Source organism: Emys orbicularis, chromosome 18 (genome assembly GCF_028017835.1).
Source record: "Emys orbicularis isolate rEmyOrb1 chromosome 18, rEmyOrb1.hap1, whole genome shotgun sequence".
In the NCBI taxonomy this organism is placed as follows: domain Eukaryota; kingdom Metazoa; phylum Chordata; order Testudines; family Emydidae; genus Emys; species Emys orbicularis.
In genome coordinates this window covers 500,546-522,199 of record NC_088700.1, presented here as the reverse complement: position 1 = coordinate 522,199, position 21,654 = coordinate 500,546, and the positions used below count along the sequence as shown (strand labels likewise).

Sequence of the window (21,654 nt, the reverse complement as noted above, 5' to 3'; positions counted from 1 at the left end):
TGCATTAAAATGTTAATTACCATTTTTATTATTACAAATCCAAAATCATCCATTACGCTATCCTGCTTTTACTGCCATTACCACCACATCCAATATAGAAAGAAATAAGAAAACTCTTCAATGAACTTTAACCTGTATTTACATAACACTCTGAATAAAAAATATTCTGTGCTCTTAAAACATGACTTTTCTTGCTTTAAGTTTTGAAAATTCAGTCACTAGTTCTTTTCTATCCAATTTTCCAGCTATTTCATGCTCTACTGACATTATGGCAAGTCCAACAAGTCTCTCTTGCATCATTGCTGAACACAGATATATGTTTTTAACTTTGAGAAGCTACGTTCCCCACTAGCTACGGAAACTGACAAAATTAAAAGAATGCGTAGAGCTATAAAAATGTTTCGAAAACTGTCTGTAAGTTTATTTTCACAAACAAACTTCAGTACTTCTTCAGGAATGGAATGTTTCTTAAGTCGTCTTGAAAAAGCCTGAAGCTCACTACACAAATCTGTAGCATCAATGTCTTTTGAATTTTCATGAGTCAATGCCGACTCTCCGCTCTACATGAATTTCCAGCTATGCAACCTTGATGTATATTTGAGTTAGATGTCACTAGCATTGCAGCTCTTGCCGCTGGTAGATGTGTTTCATCGTGGCTGAGTTATTGCTTATCAAAATTGTGGAGTGGGTCATCTTGACCCTATGTCGCAAATTGAAAACAAAATTCACTAAAATATTATTTATTTTGCAGTAAATAAAAAATTTGACATATTAATAAATTCTCAGAAATGTAGAGAAATGAATTATAATTCATATTCCCTCCGTACGCGCGGGAATAGAAATAATGACATTTTCATTATTTTATTTGGGTTTTTTTCATCTTTTTCATTTAAAATTTTTTTTTTGATTTTTTTGCCTCAAGTTTGGCGCCCCATTTAACTTGGCACCCTAGGCGACCGCCTAGTTCGCCTACATGGACGGGCCACCCCTTCTGATAAAGTTTGCAGATGACAAAAAGATTGGGGAAAGTGGTAAATAATGAAGAAGACAGGTCACTGATACAGAGCCATCTGGAATGCTTGGTCAACTGGGCGCAAGAAAACACCACATGTTGTAATATAACCAAATGTAAATGCATACATTTAGGAACCAAGGATGTTGGCCATACTTACCAGATGGGGGACTCTATCCAGGGAAGAAGTGACTCTGAAAAAGACTTGGGAGTCGTGGTGAATGGTCAGAAGAAAATGAAGTCCTAGTGCTGTGACCAAAAGGGCTAATTCAATCCTTGCATGCATAAATAGGGGATTCTTGAGTAGGAGTAGGGATATTATATTACCTCTTTACTGAGCACCTCTGTACTGCAATACTGAAAGCAGTTCTGCTGTCCACAATTCAAGGAGAATATTAATCAACTGGAGAGGGTCATATAAGTTAGAGAGGATTCAGAGCAGAGCCACGAGAATGGTTAAAAGACCAGAGAACATACTTTACAGTGAAAGACAACACACTCTCTCTTTAACAAAGAGAAGGTTAAGGTGTGACTATACAGTTAATAAGTACCTACATGGGGACCAGACATTTGATAGAGGGATCTTCAATCTAGCAAAGATATAACAACCATCAACAGCTGGGAATTGAAGCTAGACAAATTCAGACTAGAAATAAGACACAATTTTGTTTTTAAAATAGTGAGTGTAATTAAACAATGGAACAACTTACCAGGGGTCATGGTGGATTCTCCATCACTGGAAATTTTAGAAAAACATCCAATCTTGATTTAAAAGATATGTTCTAGTTCAAACAGGAATTAACTGAGGGAAGTCCTATGCAGGAGATCAGACTACTTGATGATAATAGTCCTGTGATGGGCTGGACCCCTCCGTCTGGGATCCCACCTGATGTGCTGGGGTCCCAATGGTTCTGCCCATTTCACCAGCCTGGGTTTCCTCACCCTGTCTTAGTTGTGCCAGGCCCTCAAGCCTTCTCCAGCACACACACACAGGTAGGGACACACCCAGCTGCAAATGGACACAGAGACAATGAGATCAGCTATGTGTGGGAGGAATCAGCTTGGGGATTCACCCAGCACTCACGTGCACACCCCTTTTGGGGTGTAAACCCAAAATAATATTGTGTTGCACTGTATAGAAAAATTTGCACAGCACAAGCTCATAAAAATCGCTTTCTCCCTCAATGTAGAAAGAGATATGCACAGCTTCTTGACCCCCCAGATATGAATTGCACAAACTGGGTTATGTTATAAACAAGAAATAAGTTTATTAACTACAAAAGGTAAATTTTAAAGTGATTATAAAGGATAGCAAACAGAACAAAGCAGATTACCGAGCAAATAAAAAAAACCACGCAAACTAAGCTTAATACACTCAAGAAACAGGTTACAAAATGTAATTTCTCACCCTAAATGTTGTTTTAGGCAAGTTGCAGAGTTTCTGTAGCTTAAAGTTCCAATTACTTCTCTTTACAGACTGGACCCCTGTCTCAGCCTGGGGACTCAACCCTGCCTTTCCCTTCAGGTGCTTTTAGCAGTCTTCCTTCCTAGGCAGGCAATGGAGGAGAGTCTTGTTTGCCTTACTCTTCAGCCTTAAATAGAATTTACATAAGGCAGGAAGCTTTTGTTTCCAGTGGAAAAATACCAGCAGTGTCCAAGGTGGTACTCCATACCAGGTGACATCATTAGATGACCCTGCAGTGTTAAAGCAACATCCCAGGAAGCTCCTCTGGAAGGTGGGAGATTAGTATCTCCAAAGTTCTATTGTCCTTCTTAAATGGCTCATTCAGGCTGATTGCCTACTGTCTGGTGGGCATTCCCCCAAACACACACACAGATGTAATTGTTACATAGTCAATATTCCAAACTTTAGATACAGAAATGATACATGCATACAAATTGGATAAACACATTCAGTAGATCATAACCTTTTCATTGATACCTCACGTGACCCATCTTGCATAAAACATATCTTAGTTATGCTATATTCATATCATAACAATATTTCTGTGAAGAATATAGGGTAATGTCACAAATCCCTTCTTCTGGCCTTAAAAATCTATTAATCTAATAAATAAATATGAATGTGATATGCATTCTGTGCCATGCTGTTAGGAGTTCTAAAATAGAAATTTTAATTATTAAGGCAAAATAGATACTGTAGATGATTTTGAGAGATTTCTAACATTACACATTTTTCTCACTTTTGGACTTAAGCATCAAACTCCCACTTTATGCACCTAGAGACCAACATTTAGGCACCACTGGTACTCACAAGCCCTGTTCAGCTGCCACATAACCCTGCAGGCACCTAAACTCCCTAGGAGCCAAAGTTTCCACCATTAAAGTCGCTGAAGTGCTTAACTTTTGGCAGCTGGGCATATACACAGGCACGTAAGTCCTGATACCACATCTTGGCATCTAACTCACAGCTAAGCCCCACTGGGACCCACAAAATTTGCACTCCCTTGCCTATCTTGCCTTCAGGACCCAATCTGGTAGGTGTGCTATGACCTATGTGCTATGATAATGGTGCTTAACACCCCTCCCCCCTTTATGACCCTTAGCTTAGTGGTTAGAACACTCACCCAGGATTTGGGAGAACCAGGTTCAATTCCACTGTGTATAAATAATGAAATATTAATGTGCACCTAGACTGGAGCATCCATAGGCAGACACATCTTGAAGAACCACAGTTACTGCACAGGGTGAGGGCTTGTCTACACTACAAAATTAGGTCGGATTTATAGAAGCCGGTTTTATAGAAACCGGTTTTATGCAGCCGACTGTGTGTGTCCCCACATAAAATGCTCTAAGTGCATGAAGTCGGCGGACCGCGTCCACAGTACCGAGGCTAGCGTCGACTTCCGGCGCATTGCACTATGGGTGCCTATGGGTACCTATCCCACAGTTCCCGGAGTCTCCGGCGCCCATTGGAATTATGGGTTGAGATCGCAATGCCCGAATGATGCAAAGCAGTGCCGCGTGGGGTTCTGGGTACATTGCGTCACGCCCCTCCCCCGCCGTCACATCAACGGCAGACAATAGATTCGCGCCTTTTTACCTGGGTTACCTGTGCAGACAACATACAACGCCAAGCATGGAGCCCGCTCAGCTCAGCTCACCGTCACCATATGTCTTCCGGGTGCCGGCAAACGTGGGACTGCATTGCTAAACAGCAGCAGCAGCTTACTGCCTTTTGGCGGTAGACGGTGCAGCATGAGTAGTAGCCTTCATCGGCGCTCGGGATGCTGGTAGCTGTGGGGCTGGCAGCCGTAGGGCTGCATTGCACCAGCCCCTTGCCTTTTGGCAGTAGATGGTTTATTACGACTGGTAACCGTCCTGTCAGTATTGTCTGCTGAGCATCCAGAAGAGGCCGAGGGCGATCTGGGTGCTCAGCAGATCTGCAAGAAGAGCTTTCCTCAGGTCTGAAAGCAAGTAAATTTACAGGTTGCCTGAAATGCTCATAGATGTCCTCGTTGGACAATGATGGTTACCAGTCGTAGTATACTATTTGCTGCCAAGTATTGTCTGCTAAGCACCCAGAAAAGGCCGAGGGCGATCTGGGTGCTGGCAGACATGTGGCTGGCACACATGGGGCTACATTGCTACACAGCAGCAACCCCTTGCCTTTAACCGTCCTCGTTGGACAATGATGGTTACCAGTCGTAGTATACTATTTGCTGCCAAGTATTTGCTGCCAAGCACCCAGAAAATGCCGAGGGCTATCAGTCATGCTGCACTGTCGTCTTAAGATGTAAAAAATAGATTTGTTCTGTATTCATTTCCTTCCCCCCTCCCTCCGTCAAATCAACGGCCCGCTAAACCCAGGCTTAGGAGTTCAATCTCTGGGGGGGGGGGGGGCATTCTGTGTGACAGTTGTTTGTATTTCTCCCTGATGCACAGCCACCTTTCTTGATTTTAATTCCCTGTACCTGTACGCCATGTCGTCAGTCGCCCGCCCCTCCCTCCCTCCCTCCCTCCCTTCTTCCCCTGGTCTTTAGATACTAGTTTCACGCCTTTTTTCAGACCAGACGCCATAGCTAGCACTGGGATCATGGAGCCCGCTCAGATCACCGCGGCAATTATGAGCACTATGAACACCACGCGCATTGTCCTGGAGTATATGCAGAGCCTGGACATGCCAAAGCAAAACCAGGAGGACCAGCTGAGGAGGAGGAGGCGATTGCAGTGCAGCGACGATAGTGATGAGGAAATTGACATGGACCTCTCACAAGGCACAGGCCCCAGCAATGTGGAAATCATGGTGTTACTGGGGCAGGTTCATGCCATGGAACGCCGATTCTGGGCCCGGGAAACAAGCACAGACTGGTGGGACCGCATCGTGTTGCAGGTCTGGGACGATTCCCAGTGGCTGCGAAACTTTCGCATGCGTAAGGGCACTTTCATGGAACTTTGTGACTTGCTTTCCCCTGCCCTGAAGCGCCAGAATACCAGGATGAGAGCAGCCCTCACAGTTGAGAAGCGAGTGGCGATAGCCCTGTGGAAGCTTGCAACGCCAGACAGCTACCGGTCAGTCGGGAATCAATTTGGAGTGGGCAAATCTACTGTGGGGGCTGCTGTGATCCAAGTTGCCAGGGCAATGAGAGACCTGGTGATATCAAGGGTAGTGACTCTGGGAAACGTGCAGGACATAGTGGATGGCTTTGCTGCAATGGGATTCCCAAACTGTGGTGGGGCGATAGACGGAACCCATATCCCTATCTTGGCACCGGCGCACCAAGCCACCGAGTACATAAACCGCAAGGGGTACTTTTCAATGCTGCTGCAAGCCCTGGTGGATCACAAGGGACGTTTCACCGACATCAACGTGGGCTGGCCGGGAAGGGTACATGATGCTCGCGTCTTCAGGCACTCTCTTCTGTTTCGAAAGCTGGAGGAAGGGACTTTCTTCCCGGACCAGAAAATAACCATTGGGGATGTTGAAATGCCTATCGTGATCCTTGGGGACCCAGCCTACCCCTTAATGCCATGGCTCATGAAGCCATACACAGGCAGCCTGGACAAGAGTCAGGACCTGTTCAACTACAGGCTGAGCAAGTGCCGAATGGTGGTGGAATGTGCATTTGGGCGTTTAAAAGCGCGCTGGCGCAGCTTACTGACTCGCTGTGACCTCAGCGAAAAGAATATCCCCATTGTTATTGCTGCTTGCTGTGCGCTCCACAATATCTGTGAGAGTAAGGGGGAGACATTTATGGCGGGGTGGGAGGTAGAGGCAAATCGCCTGGCCGCTGATTATGCGCAGCCAGACACCAGGTCGGTTAGAGCAGCACAGCAGGGTGCGGTGCGCATCAGAGAGGCTTTGAAAACTAGTTTTGTGACTGGCCAGGATACGGTGTGAAACTTCTGTTTGTTTCTCCTTGATGAAATCGCAGCCCCCCCACCCACCCGGTTAACTCTACTACCCTGTAAACCAAGCACCCCAACCTCCCCTACCCTCCCCTCTTCAAGCACCACTTGCAGAGGCAATAAAGTCATTGTTACTTCACATTCATGCATTCTTTATTAATTGAGCACACAACTAGGGGGATAATTGCAAAGGTAGCCCGGGATGGGTGGGGGAGGAGGGAAGCAGCACACAACTAGGGGGATAATTGCAAAGGTAGCCCGGGATGGGTGGGGGAGAAGGGAAGGAAAAGGACACACTGCACTTGAAAACTTTAAAACTTTAAAACTTATTGCTGTGGAAATCATCTAGGGTGGAGTGATTGGGTGGCCGGAGCCCCCCCCACCGTGTTCTTGGGCATCTGGGTGAGGAGGCAATGGGACTTGGGGAGGAGGGCTGGTGGTTACAGAGGGGCTGTAGCGGCGGTCTCTGCTCCTGCTGTTGGTTACAGAGGGGCTGTAGCGGCGGTCTCTGCTCCTGCTGTTGGTTACAGAGGGGCTGTAGCGGCGGTCTCTGCTCCTGCTGCCTTTCCTGCAGCTCAACCATACGCAGGAGCATATCACTTTGATGCTCCAGCAGCCGGAGCATCGACTCTTGCTTTCTGAGTACAAGCTCACGCCACTTCTCCTCTTCAGCCCGCGTTTCAGCCCGCCACCTCTCCTCTCGCTCATATTGGGCTTTTTTAAAATCAGTCATTGACTGCCTCCACGCATTCTGCTGTGCTCTGTCAGCGTGGGAGGCAGTCTGTAGTTCAGTGAACATTTCGTCACGCGTCCTTCGCTTCCTTCTTCGAATACTCACTAGCCTCTGTGAAGGTGAAACATTTGCAGCTGGTGGAGGAGAAGGGAGAGTTGTTTAAAAAAAGATACATTTTTGAGAACAATGGGTACACTCTTTCACGTTAGATTTTGCTGTTCACATCACACAGCACATGTGCTTTCGTTACAAGGTCGCATTTTTCCTCTTATATTGAGGGCCTGCCGGTTTGGTGTGAGAGATCACTCACGCAGTGCCAGGCCACAAATTTCAGCTTGCAGGCAGCCATGGTAAGACACAGTCTTTTGGCTTTTTTAACCTTGTTAACAAGTGGGGATGGTTTAAAACAGTACTGCTCTCATGAACCATACCAAGCACCCGTTGGGTTGGCCATTTAAAATGGGTTTGCAATGTAAAAGGAGGGGCTGAGGTTTCAGGTTTAACATGCAGCACAAACCCAACTAACTCCCCTCCCCCACACACCCAATTCTCTGGGTTGGTCACTTCACCCCTCCCCCACACCGCGTGGTTAACAGCGGGGAATATTTCTGTTCAGCAGAGCAGGAAGGGGCACCTCTGAATGTCCCCTTAATAAAATCGCCCCATTTCAACCAGGTGACCGTGAATGATATCACTCTCCTGAGGATAACAAAGAGCGATAAGGAATGGATGTTGTCTGCATGCCAGCAAACACCGGGACCATACGCTGCCATGCTTTGTTATGCAATGATTCCAGACTACGTGCTACTGGCCTGGCGTGGTAAAGTGTCCTACCATGGCGGACGGGATAAGGCAGCCCTCCCCAGAAACCTTTTGCAAAGGCTTTGGGAGTACATGAAGGAGAGCTTTCTGGAGATGTCCCTGGAGGATTTCCGCTCCATCCCCATACACGTTAACAGACTTTTCCAGTAGCTGTACTGGCCGCGATTGCCAGGGCAAATTAATCATTCATCATTAAACACGCTTGTTTTTAAACCATGTGTAATATTTACAAAGGTACACTCACCAGAGGTCCCCTGTGTGCCCACAGGGTCTTGGGTGAGTTTGGGGGTTACTGGTTCCAGGTCCAGGGTGACAAACATATCCTGGCTGTTGGGGAAACTGGTTTCTCCTCTTCCTTGCTGCTGTGAGCTATCTATGATGTTCTCTCCATCCTCATCTTCCTCGTCCGCCGAACCCGCTTCCCTGTCTCCAGCGAGGGACTGATAGCACACGCTTGGGCTACTGGTGGCTGCACCCCCTAGAATGGCATGCAGCTCCTCGTAGTAGCGGCATGTTTGCGGCTCAGCCCCGGACCTTCCGTTTGCGTCTCTGGCTTTGTGGTAGGCTTGCCTTAGCTCCTTAATTTTCACGCGGCACTGCTGTGCGTCCCTGTTATGGCCTCTGTCCTTCATGGCCTTGAAGATCTTTTCTAATGTTTTGCCATTTCTTTTACTGTTTCGGAGTTCGGCCAGCACTGCTTCATCTCCCCAGATGGCGATCAGATCCCGTACCTCCCGTTCTGTCCAGGCTGGAGCTCTTTTGCGATCCTGGGACTGGGACTGGGACTCCATCACGGTTACCTGTGCTGATGAGCTCTGCATGGTCACCTGTGCTCTCCACGCTGAGCAAACAGGAAATGAAATTCAAACGTTCGCGGGGCTTTTCCTGTCTACCTGGCCAGTGCATCTGAGTTGAGAGTGCTGTCCAGAGCGGTCACAATGAAGCACTGTGGGATAGCTCCCGGAGGCCACTAATGTCGAATTCCATCCTCACTACCCAATTCCGACCCCCATAAGGCCGATTTTATCGCTAATCCCCTCGTCGAGGTGGTGTAAAGAAACCGGTTTAAAGGGCCCTTTAAGTCGAAAGAAAGGGCTTCGTCGTGTAAACGTGTCCAGGCTTAAGTCGACTTAACGCAGCTAAAGTCGACCTAAACTCGTAGTGTAGACCAGGCCTGAGTAACCATTTCTCATTGCCTTTAAGTAGCAATATGATTTAGAAGAAATCAATGTCTCTATAAAACATTTGCAACCATAAATGTTCTCAACATTTTGAAGAATGAAGACTTTAGAGTATTTATAAAAGAAATCAATTTTAGTAAGAGTGTGTGTTGGGTTTTTTGTATGGGTTTAAACTAAAGGTTTTTCTCTTTGCAAACAGGGGGGGATGAGGAAGCCATCTCAGTTTATAGCTCTGATAACAAGTCCTAAGAATCAGTCTTCTTTGGAATATCTTGAATAAAGAACAGGAGTACTTGTGGCACCTTAGAGACTAACAAATTTATTAGAGCATAAGCTTTCGTGGGCTACAGCCCACTTCTTCGGATGCATATAGAGTGGAACATATATTGAGGAGATATATATACACACATACAGAGAGCATGAACAGGTGGGAGTTGTCTTACCAACTCTGAGAGGCCAATTAAGTAAGAGAAAAAAACTTTTGAAGTGATAATCAAGATAGCTCAGTACAGACAGTTTGATAAGAAGTGTGAGAATACTTACAAGGGGAGATAGATTCAATGTTTGTAATGGCTCAGCCATTCCCAGTCCTTATTCAATCCTGAGTTGATTGTATCTAGTTTGCATATCAATTCCAGCAATTCCTTAGCAGGGAGTCAATAGGAAATGTTAAGGAGAGGGGTGTGGCCTTGAGATTCACAGCAGTGAAGCCTGTCCTGTACTTAGGTGTCTCAGCCAGGTCAGTTATTTTGCAAGAAAAACCAAGGTGATGGAGCCCACACTTTTGACCTTTAGCCCTGTGGTTAGAGCACTCACCCAGCATGAGAGAGACCTGGGTTCAATTCCACCCTCTGCCTGATGTGGAGCAGAGATTAGAATTTGGGTCATCTACCTCCCAGGCGAGGGTGCTAATCTCTGAGCTATGGGTTATGTTAAGGTGGGTTTCTTGCAGTCTCTGTTGAAGCTGTTCAATTTTTTAAATAAATAAATATTGAATAAGGCAGGGGGACTGGAACTTGGGTCTCCTACCTCCCAGATGAATGCCCTAGATCACTGGGCTATAGAGTCATTCTCATGCTCTCTGTTCCTTCTCTACTGCAAGGCTCCATGGCAAAGAACTCTGAAGCAGAGAGGAGGAGGACAGGTAGTGGAGCACCCACAGGGACACATTCGAAGAGCCACAGTTACTGCACAGGGTGAGTAACCATTTCTTCTTCTTCAAGTAGTGTCCTTACAGGCACTCCATGCTAAGTCACTACCATGCAGTACCCTCTATGGAGAGGCGGGGCTTTGGAGTCGAGTCCAAGATTGAGGACAGTACAATAGATAATATCGCATCAGAAACTGAGCCTTGGGTAAACACATAGGGTTCAGAAAGGTATGAATGGAGATACAAGTTGCAGCTCTACATATTTCTGTGATTAGAATGTTCCTAAGGAAAGCTATCGAAGTAGAAAGGGATCTTTTGAAGTGAGTTAATACTCTAGGAGGAGGATACAGATCATGAGACTGATAACAGGTAATGGAGCCAGATATCCATCTAGAGAGTCTTTGCTTGGAAACTGGAGATCCAATTCTGTCCGCAATGGAAAGAAATAATCTGGGAGATTTTCTGAAGGGTTTAGTCCTGTCTAGGTCAAAGGCTAATGCCCTTCTGACATTGAGTGTACGTAATGCCACATATTTCCCTTATTCAGATGTGCTTTAGGGGGAAAAAATGGAATGTGGATAGGTTGGTTTATGTGGACATCCAAGGATACCTTTGGTAAGAACTTGAGGTATGGTTGTAATGTGACCTTATCCTTAAAAAATACTGTGAATGGAGGCTATGCTATCAGAGCCCCTCTCTCTCCCACTCTTCAAGCAGAAGTAATGGCTATGAGAAAGGAGGGAGCAGGTAGCCATACTTTCAAAAGGAGGGGCCTCATAAGGCATGTAAGCACCCAGTTGATGTCCCAAACTGGAGTAGGGCATGTGACTTGTGGAAAGAGGTTCCCCAGTCCCCTGAGGAAATATCATCATTGCAGGATGACTCAGCATGAAAAAACCCTCCACCATAGAATGGAAGGCTGTAATAGCTGCCAAGTGTACTCTAACGGAGCTCAGAGACAACCCCGTCATTTTTAGATCAAAAATGTAATCTGGTATATCTGACAGCAGAGAGGAATTAGGTGAAAGATGTCAGTCACAGCAGTGACTGAATCTCATCCACATTTGTAGGTAGGTATTAGGGGTGGATTGTTTCCTACTATATAATAGCACTCTCTTTACATCTTCAGAACAGATTGATGTTTCTAGTCCTACAAACCAATTAGCCATGCCTTGAGTCAAAGAACCTCAAGGCTGGAGTAAAGCCTTTGACCGGCATCCAGAGAGAGAAGATGGGGATGGTCCGGAGAGTGATCGGTCAACCCATAGCAAGTTTGGTGAGGTAAAGGAACTATGTTTGTCTCGGCCATGTCGGAACTACGGCTGGCCTTGTCTTTCCTTACTTTGATCAATACTTTGGATATCAAGGGAGCTGGGGGAATGCATACAGGAGTCCAGTGAAGGAAGAAGACATCTCCCAAGGAGCGCCAACCTAGTCCGCCTCTCAAGCAGAACTGGAGCACTTCTTGCTCTTTAGATCTAGATCTATCTGCAGGATACCCGAGCCTCAAAATATGTAGTGGAGTGGAGTGGGATCTAACTCCCATTCATGATCTTGTGAGAAATGCCTGCTGAGGGTATCTGCTGTGAATTTTTGCACACCTCTGCTGAGGTGTAAGCTGCTGAGATGTTGATCTGATTTCAAATCACCAATTCAAGAGCCTCACTGCTTTGGCACAGAGGGAAGGTGATCTATATCAACTGTCAAGGGGATGCAAGAACATGTATGACATGTTGTCTGTCATGATCTTCATATATTTGTCCCTGATCAGTGGAAGGAAATGGAGACAGGCATTTCTGACTGCTCTGAGTTCCAGTAAGCTGATGTGCAGGATAGATTCAAGAGATGACCACCTGCCTTGAGCAGTGTGAGTGTCTAGACGGGCTCCCCATCCCAATAAGGAGGCATCTGTTGTTATTATTAGCGTTGAAAATGGTTGAGCAAAAGGGACCCCTGTGCAAACATTTTGAAGGTCCTTCCAACCAGTCAAAGGATTTTTTCCACAATGAAAGGCACTGAGAGTAGTTTATTCCAACTGTGTTTGTTCAGCAAATAAACAGTTCTGAGCCACCCCTGGAGGTCGAGCATGTGAAGTCTCACGTGGCTTATCACAAAAACACCAACTGCCATATGCCCCAACAGCTCTAGATAGTTTCTGGCCAATGTTTGTGGTCTGATCTGGACTCTAGTGACTAAGTTGGATAGGACTATGGACCTGTGCAGAGGGAGGAATGCTTTGGCTGCTATTGCATCCAAGTAAGCTTCTATGACATCCAAACTTTGTATGGCGGTTAGGGTAGACTTTTGGATGTTTAACTACAGTCCCAGTCTGAAAAATAGATCTATGGTCCTTTGAGTGGCCAACAAGGATTAGTTGTAGGAGAATCCCTTGAGCAGCCACCACTGAGAGAACTTTTGAGAACACACTGGTGCTGAGGAGAGACCAAATGGGAGCACCCTCTCTTGGAAATGCTTTCTCCAGAGCGAAGTGGAGGAACCTTCTATGGGAGAGGTAAATCACTATATAAAAGTAAGTGTCCTGGAGGTCAGGGGCTGAGAACCAATCCCCTTGGTCTAGTAAGGGAATTATTGCTACAAGAGTTACCACCCTAAACTTCTGAACCTTTACAAATCTGTTGAGTAATCTTAGATCTAGAATGGGTCTCCAAGTGCCATTCTTTTTTGGAACCAGGAAGTATCTGGAATAAAACCCCTTTTCTCTGTGTTGTGTACAAACTGGTTCTATAGCACCCTAATTCAGGAGAGAGCCTATTTCCTATCGTAGAAGGTGATCATGAGAGGGGTCCCTGAAGACAGATAGGGAAGTGGGGTTGGACGGCGGGAGTGAAATAAAGTCGATGGAATTTCTTGTTGAAATCATCTTTGCAGAAGTGAAAAAGATGGTCACTGAAGTAAGGGAGACAAGCAAATGGTTGCAGTAGGTATTAATGGGAATGGTAACAAGCACTTCGACCACCCCATCAAAATTGATGTTTCTAAGTTGTCAGTGGTGAGGTCAATGCCTCAGAGGTAGATGGTCTCCTCTTCTGGAACCGTTGCCTCTTACATTGGGGTTTGTAATATCTCTGGCAGGAAACTGAGCGGGACAAGATCTCTGCACTACCTGGGACTTACTGAACTTTCTTTTCTGTGTAGCCGTGTAAATTTGCAGAGAACACAACGTGGCCCTTGAGTCTTTTAAGGTATATAGAGACTCATCAGTCTTTTCTGCAAACAGCTTCGATCTGTCGAAAGGAAGGTCCCGCAACTGGATTTTGGACTTCCCTCAGAAACCCCAATAGCTGAAGCCAGGACCTCTTGCTAAAGTTGAACTGTTTGCTTGCTTTGCACCAGAGATTAACCAAAATCTGTCTGTGCCCCTATGACCAGTTAGCAGCACAATTGACAAAGGAATTCTTTGTGTCAGTAACTACTACAAACGCAAGAGAGGTTCACTTTGCTTGCAGCTCAGCAGTCAGAATAAAAAGGAAAGATTAAATGTCGAGCAGCTGTACTTGCATCAGAGGGGTAACTTCTGTTTCCTGGGAGTCAGCTGGCCAGTCTTAGGATAGAAAGGACACCATCCCATGCGATTGTGGGATAGCAGTGGCAGACTCTCAGGACCCAAGTCTGACAGACCTGGGCCCAAGCTGCGACCATACTGCAAAATGATGGAGTTTGGACCCGAGTCCCTGTGGGGCCCAAGCTCAAATCCTCTATTCCTGTAGAATCCTGGGACCTGGAGCTGAGTCAGACAGCTTGTGTGTAGATGAAGGGGATTTGGGTTCAAAACGGAGTCTGAGCCTGGGCTTACATTGCAGTGTAGGCATACCCTTGGACTACTGTGTTAACTCTTGCACTCTCAGTCAGCCTATTCATTTCATCTATACAACCAAGCACACAGCAGCAATACTACAACTACAAAGAACAAAGAAGCTGCACACCACCACATCAAGAAGCGGCAACCTTCCAGCCCAGCACTGCTTCTACAACATAATCACATTACCCAATACTTTGACATGCACTGATGAGATGAAGCACTGCATTTAATTTTTTCTTGTAATACTTTTAAATGGGATACCAAAATGCTATTGTAATTTAAGGTATCAAACAAGTTTCTCCTGTTAAACACCAGACTGTGTAAAGTTTAAACTATGTACTCCTGGAAAGGAGACATAAGCTAATCTTGGTAAAAGGAGAGAAATAGTGGGCCGTAATTTAAATTTAAGATTCTCAATAGTCTTTAATTTGCCTGTCTCGGGACCACTCCTTAAATGGCATCTTTTAAATAGCTGAATTTAAATATTTCTTTGGTTTCATAAGACTTAGTTAAGATCACTCGCCTTTGATCATATATAAATTGTTTAACCACGGTAAACCAAATACAATTCTCTAACCCTTAAACCCAAAATTCCTTGTCCCATCTATAAACTGTTTTAGTGCTCAATGATACACTAAGGCAGGACTCTACTGATTTGGGAACTAATATACTTTGATCTTATGTAGAGAAGAGTGTCCCCACCAGAGAGGGCCCAACTCTTACAGTGTAATCTCCATTAAAAACTCTCCATAGACACAAATACAGAAGAGATTGCAACTGAAGTAACTGAAGCATTATTTATTGCTTATGCTCTGTTTTTGTTTTATCTTATTTTCTCCCTTTCATTAGTAATAAACTAATCCTAGTTAATATTTGCAATTATTTTGCTTATCTTTAGTTATGCTGTCCCTAAAGCATAGCAAGAACCCCATTTAACTAAAATAATGAGTCACATCCCTGAAATGGCATTAAGAGAAACAATTATTGTTTCTTGTTTCCCAAGATTACAACTTTTTTGTAATTTTTAGGATGTTACTTGGTGCTCAATACCTTAAAACATCCCTTTCCACCACACAAAAGGTTTTTCTTCAGTAATGCATGCTAAGCAACTGATTTACTGAGATCATCCCAATGCCCCTATCACTTCAAAAATGAAAATTATTATAGAGGTCAATATTCCTCTAGGTGTAGATAGCTAATATAATGCCCTCTGCAGCACTTAAATCCTGTATTGAGGCAATGTTGGGTGATGGCACTGTGATGGCTCAGGTGGGGTTGATAAAGAGAATGGTTGTCCACGTGGGACCAACATGAAGGGCAGGGCTGGGGTAAAGTCACGGGATTATAACAGAACCTGTTCAAATGGTCTGAAAGATTCAAACACCCTTGTTTTCTTTCTTTCCTCAACTCGTCCTTTAACATCCCCATATTAGGCCACCTTTCTTCAGAACAAGCAGGGCCTGGACACAATTCCCTCCAGAATCTATCTGCTCTGATCCTGAAATTTTTAAGGAAAAGAGGGAAGGAGTCTGCAAAGCAACATGGAGGCTGTCTCTGCACCACTCCCAGCCCCTGCTAGGAAGGAAGGATCTAGCTTGAGTTTTGAATTTAGATTGCCCATGATGTGTCACACGTGGCCAGCCAGGCTGATGTAAAATACATGCATTTTAAATTAAATATACTGACTCACATGAGAAAGTCTGGGGATAGAAGTAGCAGAGCTGGAAGTAGGATTATACCTTGATCAGGATTCTATATCTCGTCTCAAAAATGTAGGGAAAGAATTTTATATCAAGAACATAATTTCTAAGATTCTACATTACACACATACAACCATACTGGATCAGATTATTAGTCACTTAGATCATCCAATCCTGCAATATGACTCTGGTACAGGTTTACATCAGATGCTTCAGCAAACTCCCACCCTCCCCGCAGTAATGTATGCAGCTAATTGTGAAATGATTGGAAAGGGGCCCTTTTCTGCCCCAAGTTCACCAATTTATATTCTACAGTGTAAAGCTAGGTTATCCTTCACTATATCAAATATCTATTTTTAGAGTTGGAAGACTGAGAGGAACCAGACATATCCATGAACGCTTCTGAGAGGAAAGTGCTCTGACAATGCCCACTTAAATGGCTGCACTTAAACACTCTCTTTCTTTCCCTGCTTCCACAACATCAACCTTGTATATTGAATTAATGACCTCCTGAGGTCTCTTCCAACCCTAATCTTCTGATACAACACTTCAGAAATTGAAAATGCTGTTATTTAATTGATTGATCTTTGAATAGGAAAAGGCAATAGATATAAACAGGGGCTTTTCCTTACCTCATCAGATGATCCGTTTTCCACTCGGAAACGTCCAGCTCTTTGAATGGCTCCATCAGCATCACTAGATATAAGCTGTGAAAAAAGAGTTAAAGTTAGAGATACAAGTTCTGACTTCAAAAGCCTCCACCTAATCAGAAATTAAACAACAAATCAGCTCAGTTTGGCTTCCACCATCTTAGCCAGAGGTGTGCAACCCGTCCTTCCCCTGTCCCTCAAAGATAAGCTGAACTCAGAGTAATAATTATCAGTTTGGCCAGCAAAAGACAACTTCCACCAGAAATTAATTCATTGTAGCTGTAAGGACTCAGGCAGGGGAGGGGCTCTTGTGTTCACCTCCTGGAGTGGCTTGCCCACTACAAATTACAAGTTTTTTTGGTCTCAAATTTTGGCTTCACTGACATGCAGGCTCGATACTGAGAGGCCTCGACTATGAGAGATGCAATTCCACTAACTGATTACCAGAAGACAGTTTTACATAAGGAGAGAAAACTAGGCTGCCTGGATCATCACACATGCATACTGTGACAGGTTGAACCGCCCTCCTGGGGCACCACCTGATGTGCTGGGGTCTCACTGAGCCCACCCTTTCCACCAGCCTGGGTTTCCTCACCTTGTTTTTGCTGTGCTAGGCTCTCAAGCCTTCTCCAGCACACACACAGGTAAGGCCACACCAAGCTGCAGACAGACTGAAATCAGCTCCATGTGGGAAGATTTAGCTAGAAGAATGGCCAGCAGTCACGTGCACACCTCCTTTGGAGTATAAACCCAAAATAATATTGTCTTGCACTGTATAGCAAGAGCTGCACAGTGCAAGCTCGTAAAAATTGGCCCTCTCCCTCAATGTGGAAACAGATATGCACAGCTTTTTGAATCGCACAAACTGGGTTTTGGAATAAACTAAAAACAAGTTTATTAACTACAAAAGGTAAATTTTAAAGTGATTATAAAGGATAGCAAACAGAACAAAGCAGATTACTGAGCAAATAAAACAAAACACGCAAACTAAACTTAATACACTCAAGAAACAGGTCACAAAATGTAATTTCTCACCCTAAATGTTGTTTTAGGCAAGTTGCAGAGTTTCTGTAGCTTAGAGTTCCAGTTATTTCTCTTTACAGACTGGACCCCTGTCTCAGCCTGGACTCAACCATGCCTTTCCCTTCAGATGTTTTTAGCAGTCTTCCTTCCTGGGCAGGCAAAGGAGGAGAGTCCTGAATGCCTTCCTTCCCAGCCTTAAATAGAATGTACATAAGACGGGAAGCCTTTGTTTCCAGTGGAAAAGTACCAGCAGTATCCAAAGTGGTATTTTGTACCAGGTGACCTTATCACCTGACCCTGCAGTATCAAAGCAACCAGGAAACAAGGTTTATTTGCAATGTCCACAGGAAGGAACTCCAGGGAAGATGGGAAATCCACATCTTCGAAGACTAATTGTCTTTTCCTAATGGCCCATTAAGGCTGGTTGCTTAATGTGTGGTGGGCATTTCCCAAGTACACACATAGTTGTAATTGTTATAGGGTGGATAAAAATCAATGATTTTTTAAAAAATAAATCAAAAAAATCAGTTTTTTTTAATTTAAATCAGATTTTTGAGGAAAAAACCTAACTAAAGATAGTATTAATTAAGATACATTGAAGTTCAAAGATATCTCATCATGGAATACGGATTATAAATTCTAATTCTATAGTATGAGACAATATATTCATGTTATGTTTAAGAAAAGTTTTGTAAATGAGTTCCAATAGTTCATGGACTAGGGACCCAATCTTGTGAGGTTCCAGGGGCTTCTGTATCAATTATTTAGGTTAATCTTTCTATCTACCCAATGGGACTCAGTGCTCAGTCTAGAAGATACCATCAGAGATGCTTAGTTTGGCAGTTCTCAAACTGTGGATTTGTGTCTCCAGAGATAACATGCTTGTTAACAGCAAAATCAGTTGTTGATTTTTTAAAAAACAATTTTAACAAAAACAAACAAACTTGAATGTTTAACTAAATTCTAAAATTCATATGCTTGTTTTGTTAAAATATTATATGTTTGCTGTTGAAAAAAAATTCAGAATACATAATGTTGTTGTTCTAGTTAAATAAAACAATATATCTGTCTGTCTGGTGATGTTCTCCTCCTAATAACAGCATGGCAAGAAAATCCTCCAAATATTAATGATTAACCTGTTGAATTGGAGATAGTTCACCTCCCAATGACTTCATAAATATCTGCTTCAATTAGCTTTGGTAAATGAAATTACCAAACAATCATTCATTTTCTGATATAGCTGTAAAACTAATCTGAAAAGTTTTCAAAATAAATCACTCTAAAAATGTATAGTGTGTACCTTCTAAAAATGAAACCTACATCTATCTCCGAGTTGTGAAGAATATGTATTAAGGTTATAACAACTAACAAGAATGCACTTTTATGTAGAAATCCACGATTAAATCGAGTCTTCCTGACTAATTATTTAAATCATGATTTAAATCAAATCCACCCTGAATTGTTACATAGACAATATTCCTAACTTCTGATACAGAAATGATACATGCATACAAATTGGATAAACACATTCAGTAAATCATAACCTTTCCAATGATACCCAACACAACCTATCTTACATAAAGCATATTTTAGTTATGCCATATTCATATTATAACAATATTTCTATAAAGAATACGGGATGTAACGTCACATATACTACCGCAGGAGGAAGTGGCAGAGCACTATGCAATGGGCCCAAGTTTAACTCTTAATAAAGCAACCACAATAATTGGCATTATTCATAGTCAATAGATAGACATTAAAATAAAGTGTTTTTCTGGTGGGTGGGACCACATGTAGCCAATTCTAGGGGAAGCAGACACTCTGCTGAGAACTCTGGATGCATTCAGATTTATTGGATATTTAAATAATGTGGTTTTGCCTCATTCCTCTAGATACTTCTGACAACAATATTTTTCTCTTTAGGCGGTTGTGAACCTCCCTATTCTAAGTCACTTGTGGCATGTTAGCAGCAGAGTCGTGCATATTTCCGTAGAAACAGTGGTAAGAGTGGCAAGTAATAGCATTGATGTAATATACTTAGACCTCTGTAAGGCATTTGACTTGATAACACATGCTATTTTGATTAACATAGCACACATTAAATGGATTAAAAATGGGCTAACTGACAGGTCTCAAAATGTAATTGTAAATATGGAATCGAGGGGTGTTTCTCTAGTGGGGTTCCACAGGATCAGCTCTTCTTGGCCTTACAGTATTAAACATTTTTATCAATGACCTCAAACAAAATCATCATTGATAAAGTTTGCAGATGACACAAAAAGTGGGGGAGCGGTAAATAATGAAGAGAGCAGGCCTTTGATACAGAACAACCTAGATCGGTTGGTAAACTGGGCACAAGCAAATAGTATGTGTTTTAATAATGCTAAAAGTAAATGTATATATCTAGGAACAAAGAATGCAGGTCATATTTACAGGATGGGGGACTCTATCCTGGAAAGCAATGACTCAAAAAGATTTGGGGCTGTGGTAGATTATCAGCTGAGTTTAAGCTCCCATTGTGACACTGTGGCCAAAAGGGTTAATGTTATCCTTGGATGCATAAACAGGGAAATCTTGTGTAGGAGTAGAGAGGTACTATTCCTCTTTTAGGCACACTGGTGTGACTGCTGCTGGAATACTGTGTCCAATTCTGGTGTCCACAATTCAAGAAGGATGTTGATAAATTGGTGAGGCTTCAGAGAAGAGCCACAAGGATAATTAAAGGATTGGAAAACATGCCTTATAGTGACAGACTCAAGGAGCTCAATTTATTTAGCTGAGCAACGAGAAGGTTAAGGGGTGGTTTGATTACAGTCTCTAAGTATCTACATGGGGAATAAATATTTAATAATGAGCTATTCAGTCTAGCAGAGAAAGGTATAACAAGATTCAATTGCTGCAAGCTGAAACTAGACAAATTCAGACTGGAAATAAGGTGTAAATTTTTAACAGAAAGAGTAATTAACCATTGGAACAATTTACCAAGGGTCATAGTGTACTCTCCATCACTGAATTTGTTAATCAAAACTGGATGTATTTATAGAAAATAGGCTCTAGGAAAAAAAATTTGGGGGGGAGGGGGGCTATGGCCTGTGTTATGCATGAGGTCAGACTATATGAAAATAGTGGTCTCTTCTGGCCTTGGAACCTATCAATCTATAAATTTAGATACTTGCTCCCATGCTAGTTACATGATTCATGACCTTAAACTTTTCAGCAATTAGAAACCTTTGCAGATTCACATTGTCGGAGTTGGTGTCCTGCTTCATGATCTCAGAACCATTCAAAGCAGTTTCAGTGTAGGACTCAAACATACTGACTCACAGTTCCAACTACTGTTATAGAATTGCCTTTATGAGTGTCCTCACTGCTTCATCTACATTAGCTACAGACATTCCACAGAAGCGGGGCACTCTGTATCTCTAGAACAGGGGTCGGCAACCTTTCAGAAGTGCAGTGCCGAGTCTTCATTTATTCACTCTGATTTAAGGTTTTGCGTGCCAGTAATACATTTTAACGTTTTTAGAAGTTCTCTTTCTATAAATCTATAATATATAACTAAACTATTGTTGCATGTAAAGTAAATAAGGTTTATAAAAAGGTGTTTTAAAAAGGTTTAAGGTATTTAAGAAGCTTCATTTAAAATTAAATTAAAATGCAGAGCCCCCCAGACAGGTGGCCAGGACCCGGGCAGTGAGAGTACCACTGAAAATCAGCTCGCGTGCCACCTTCGGCACACATGCCATAGGTTGCCTGCCCCTGCTCTAGAAGCAGTGTAATCAGGGAACGCAAACTCTGTTAAGCAAGCTTTTTTACTCCCTCAAAAATGTTTTCATCCTGCCAAAATGAGTGGATGACGCGGCTCCAGAGTACAAAGAGTAGCATTGAGTAAATGTATGAATTGAATTCTAAGTGACAGCCTTACAAATCTTGGCTACGGATACATTGGAAAGAAGCCATGGGGATGTTTACACGTTTGATTGAATGGGTTCTAAATAACCTCTGTGCACTAGAGGTCCTATTGTCTCTGAGGCAGCTTAGGTACAGTTTTATCCAGTTGAATAACCCTTGAACTGATCTTGTATTCCCTATTGGTTTTTATGAGGTACAGATGCCAAAGCTCCTTGAGGAAATGCCTAACATAATGATTAAAAACAGTGATGTTTCATGAATAAGTAAGTGAATGGCTA

General features: G+C 43.3%; 1 protein-coding gene across 1 annotated transcript in view; it reads right to left on the bottom strand.

The window, feature by feature from the left end:
* GARNL3 (GTPase activating Rap/RanGAP domain like 3) overlaps positions 1–21,654 on the bottom strand; it is a 199,076-nt gene that overhangs the window by 132,655 nt on the left and 44,767 nt on the right. The window contains exon 4 of the mRNA XM_065418845.1: positions 16,421–16,495. Within this exon, the coding sequence (XP_065274917.1) occupies positions 16,421–16,495 (75 nt within the window). The remainder of the gene's footprint in view (positions 1–16,420; positions 16,496–21,654) is intronic.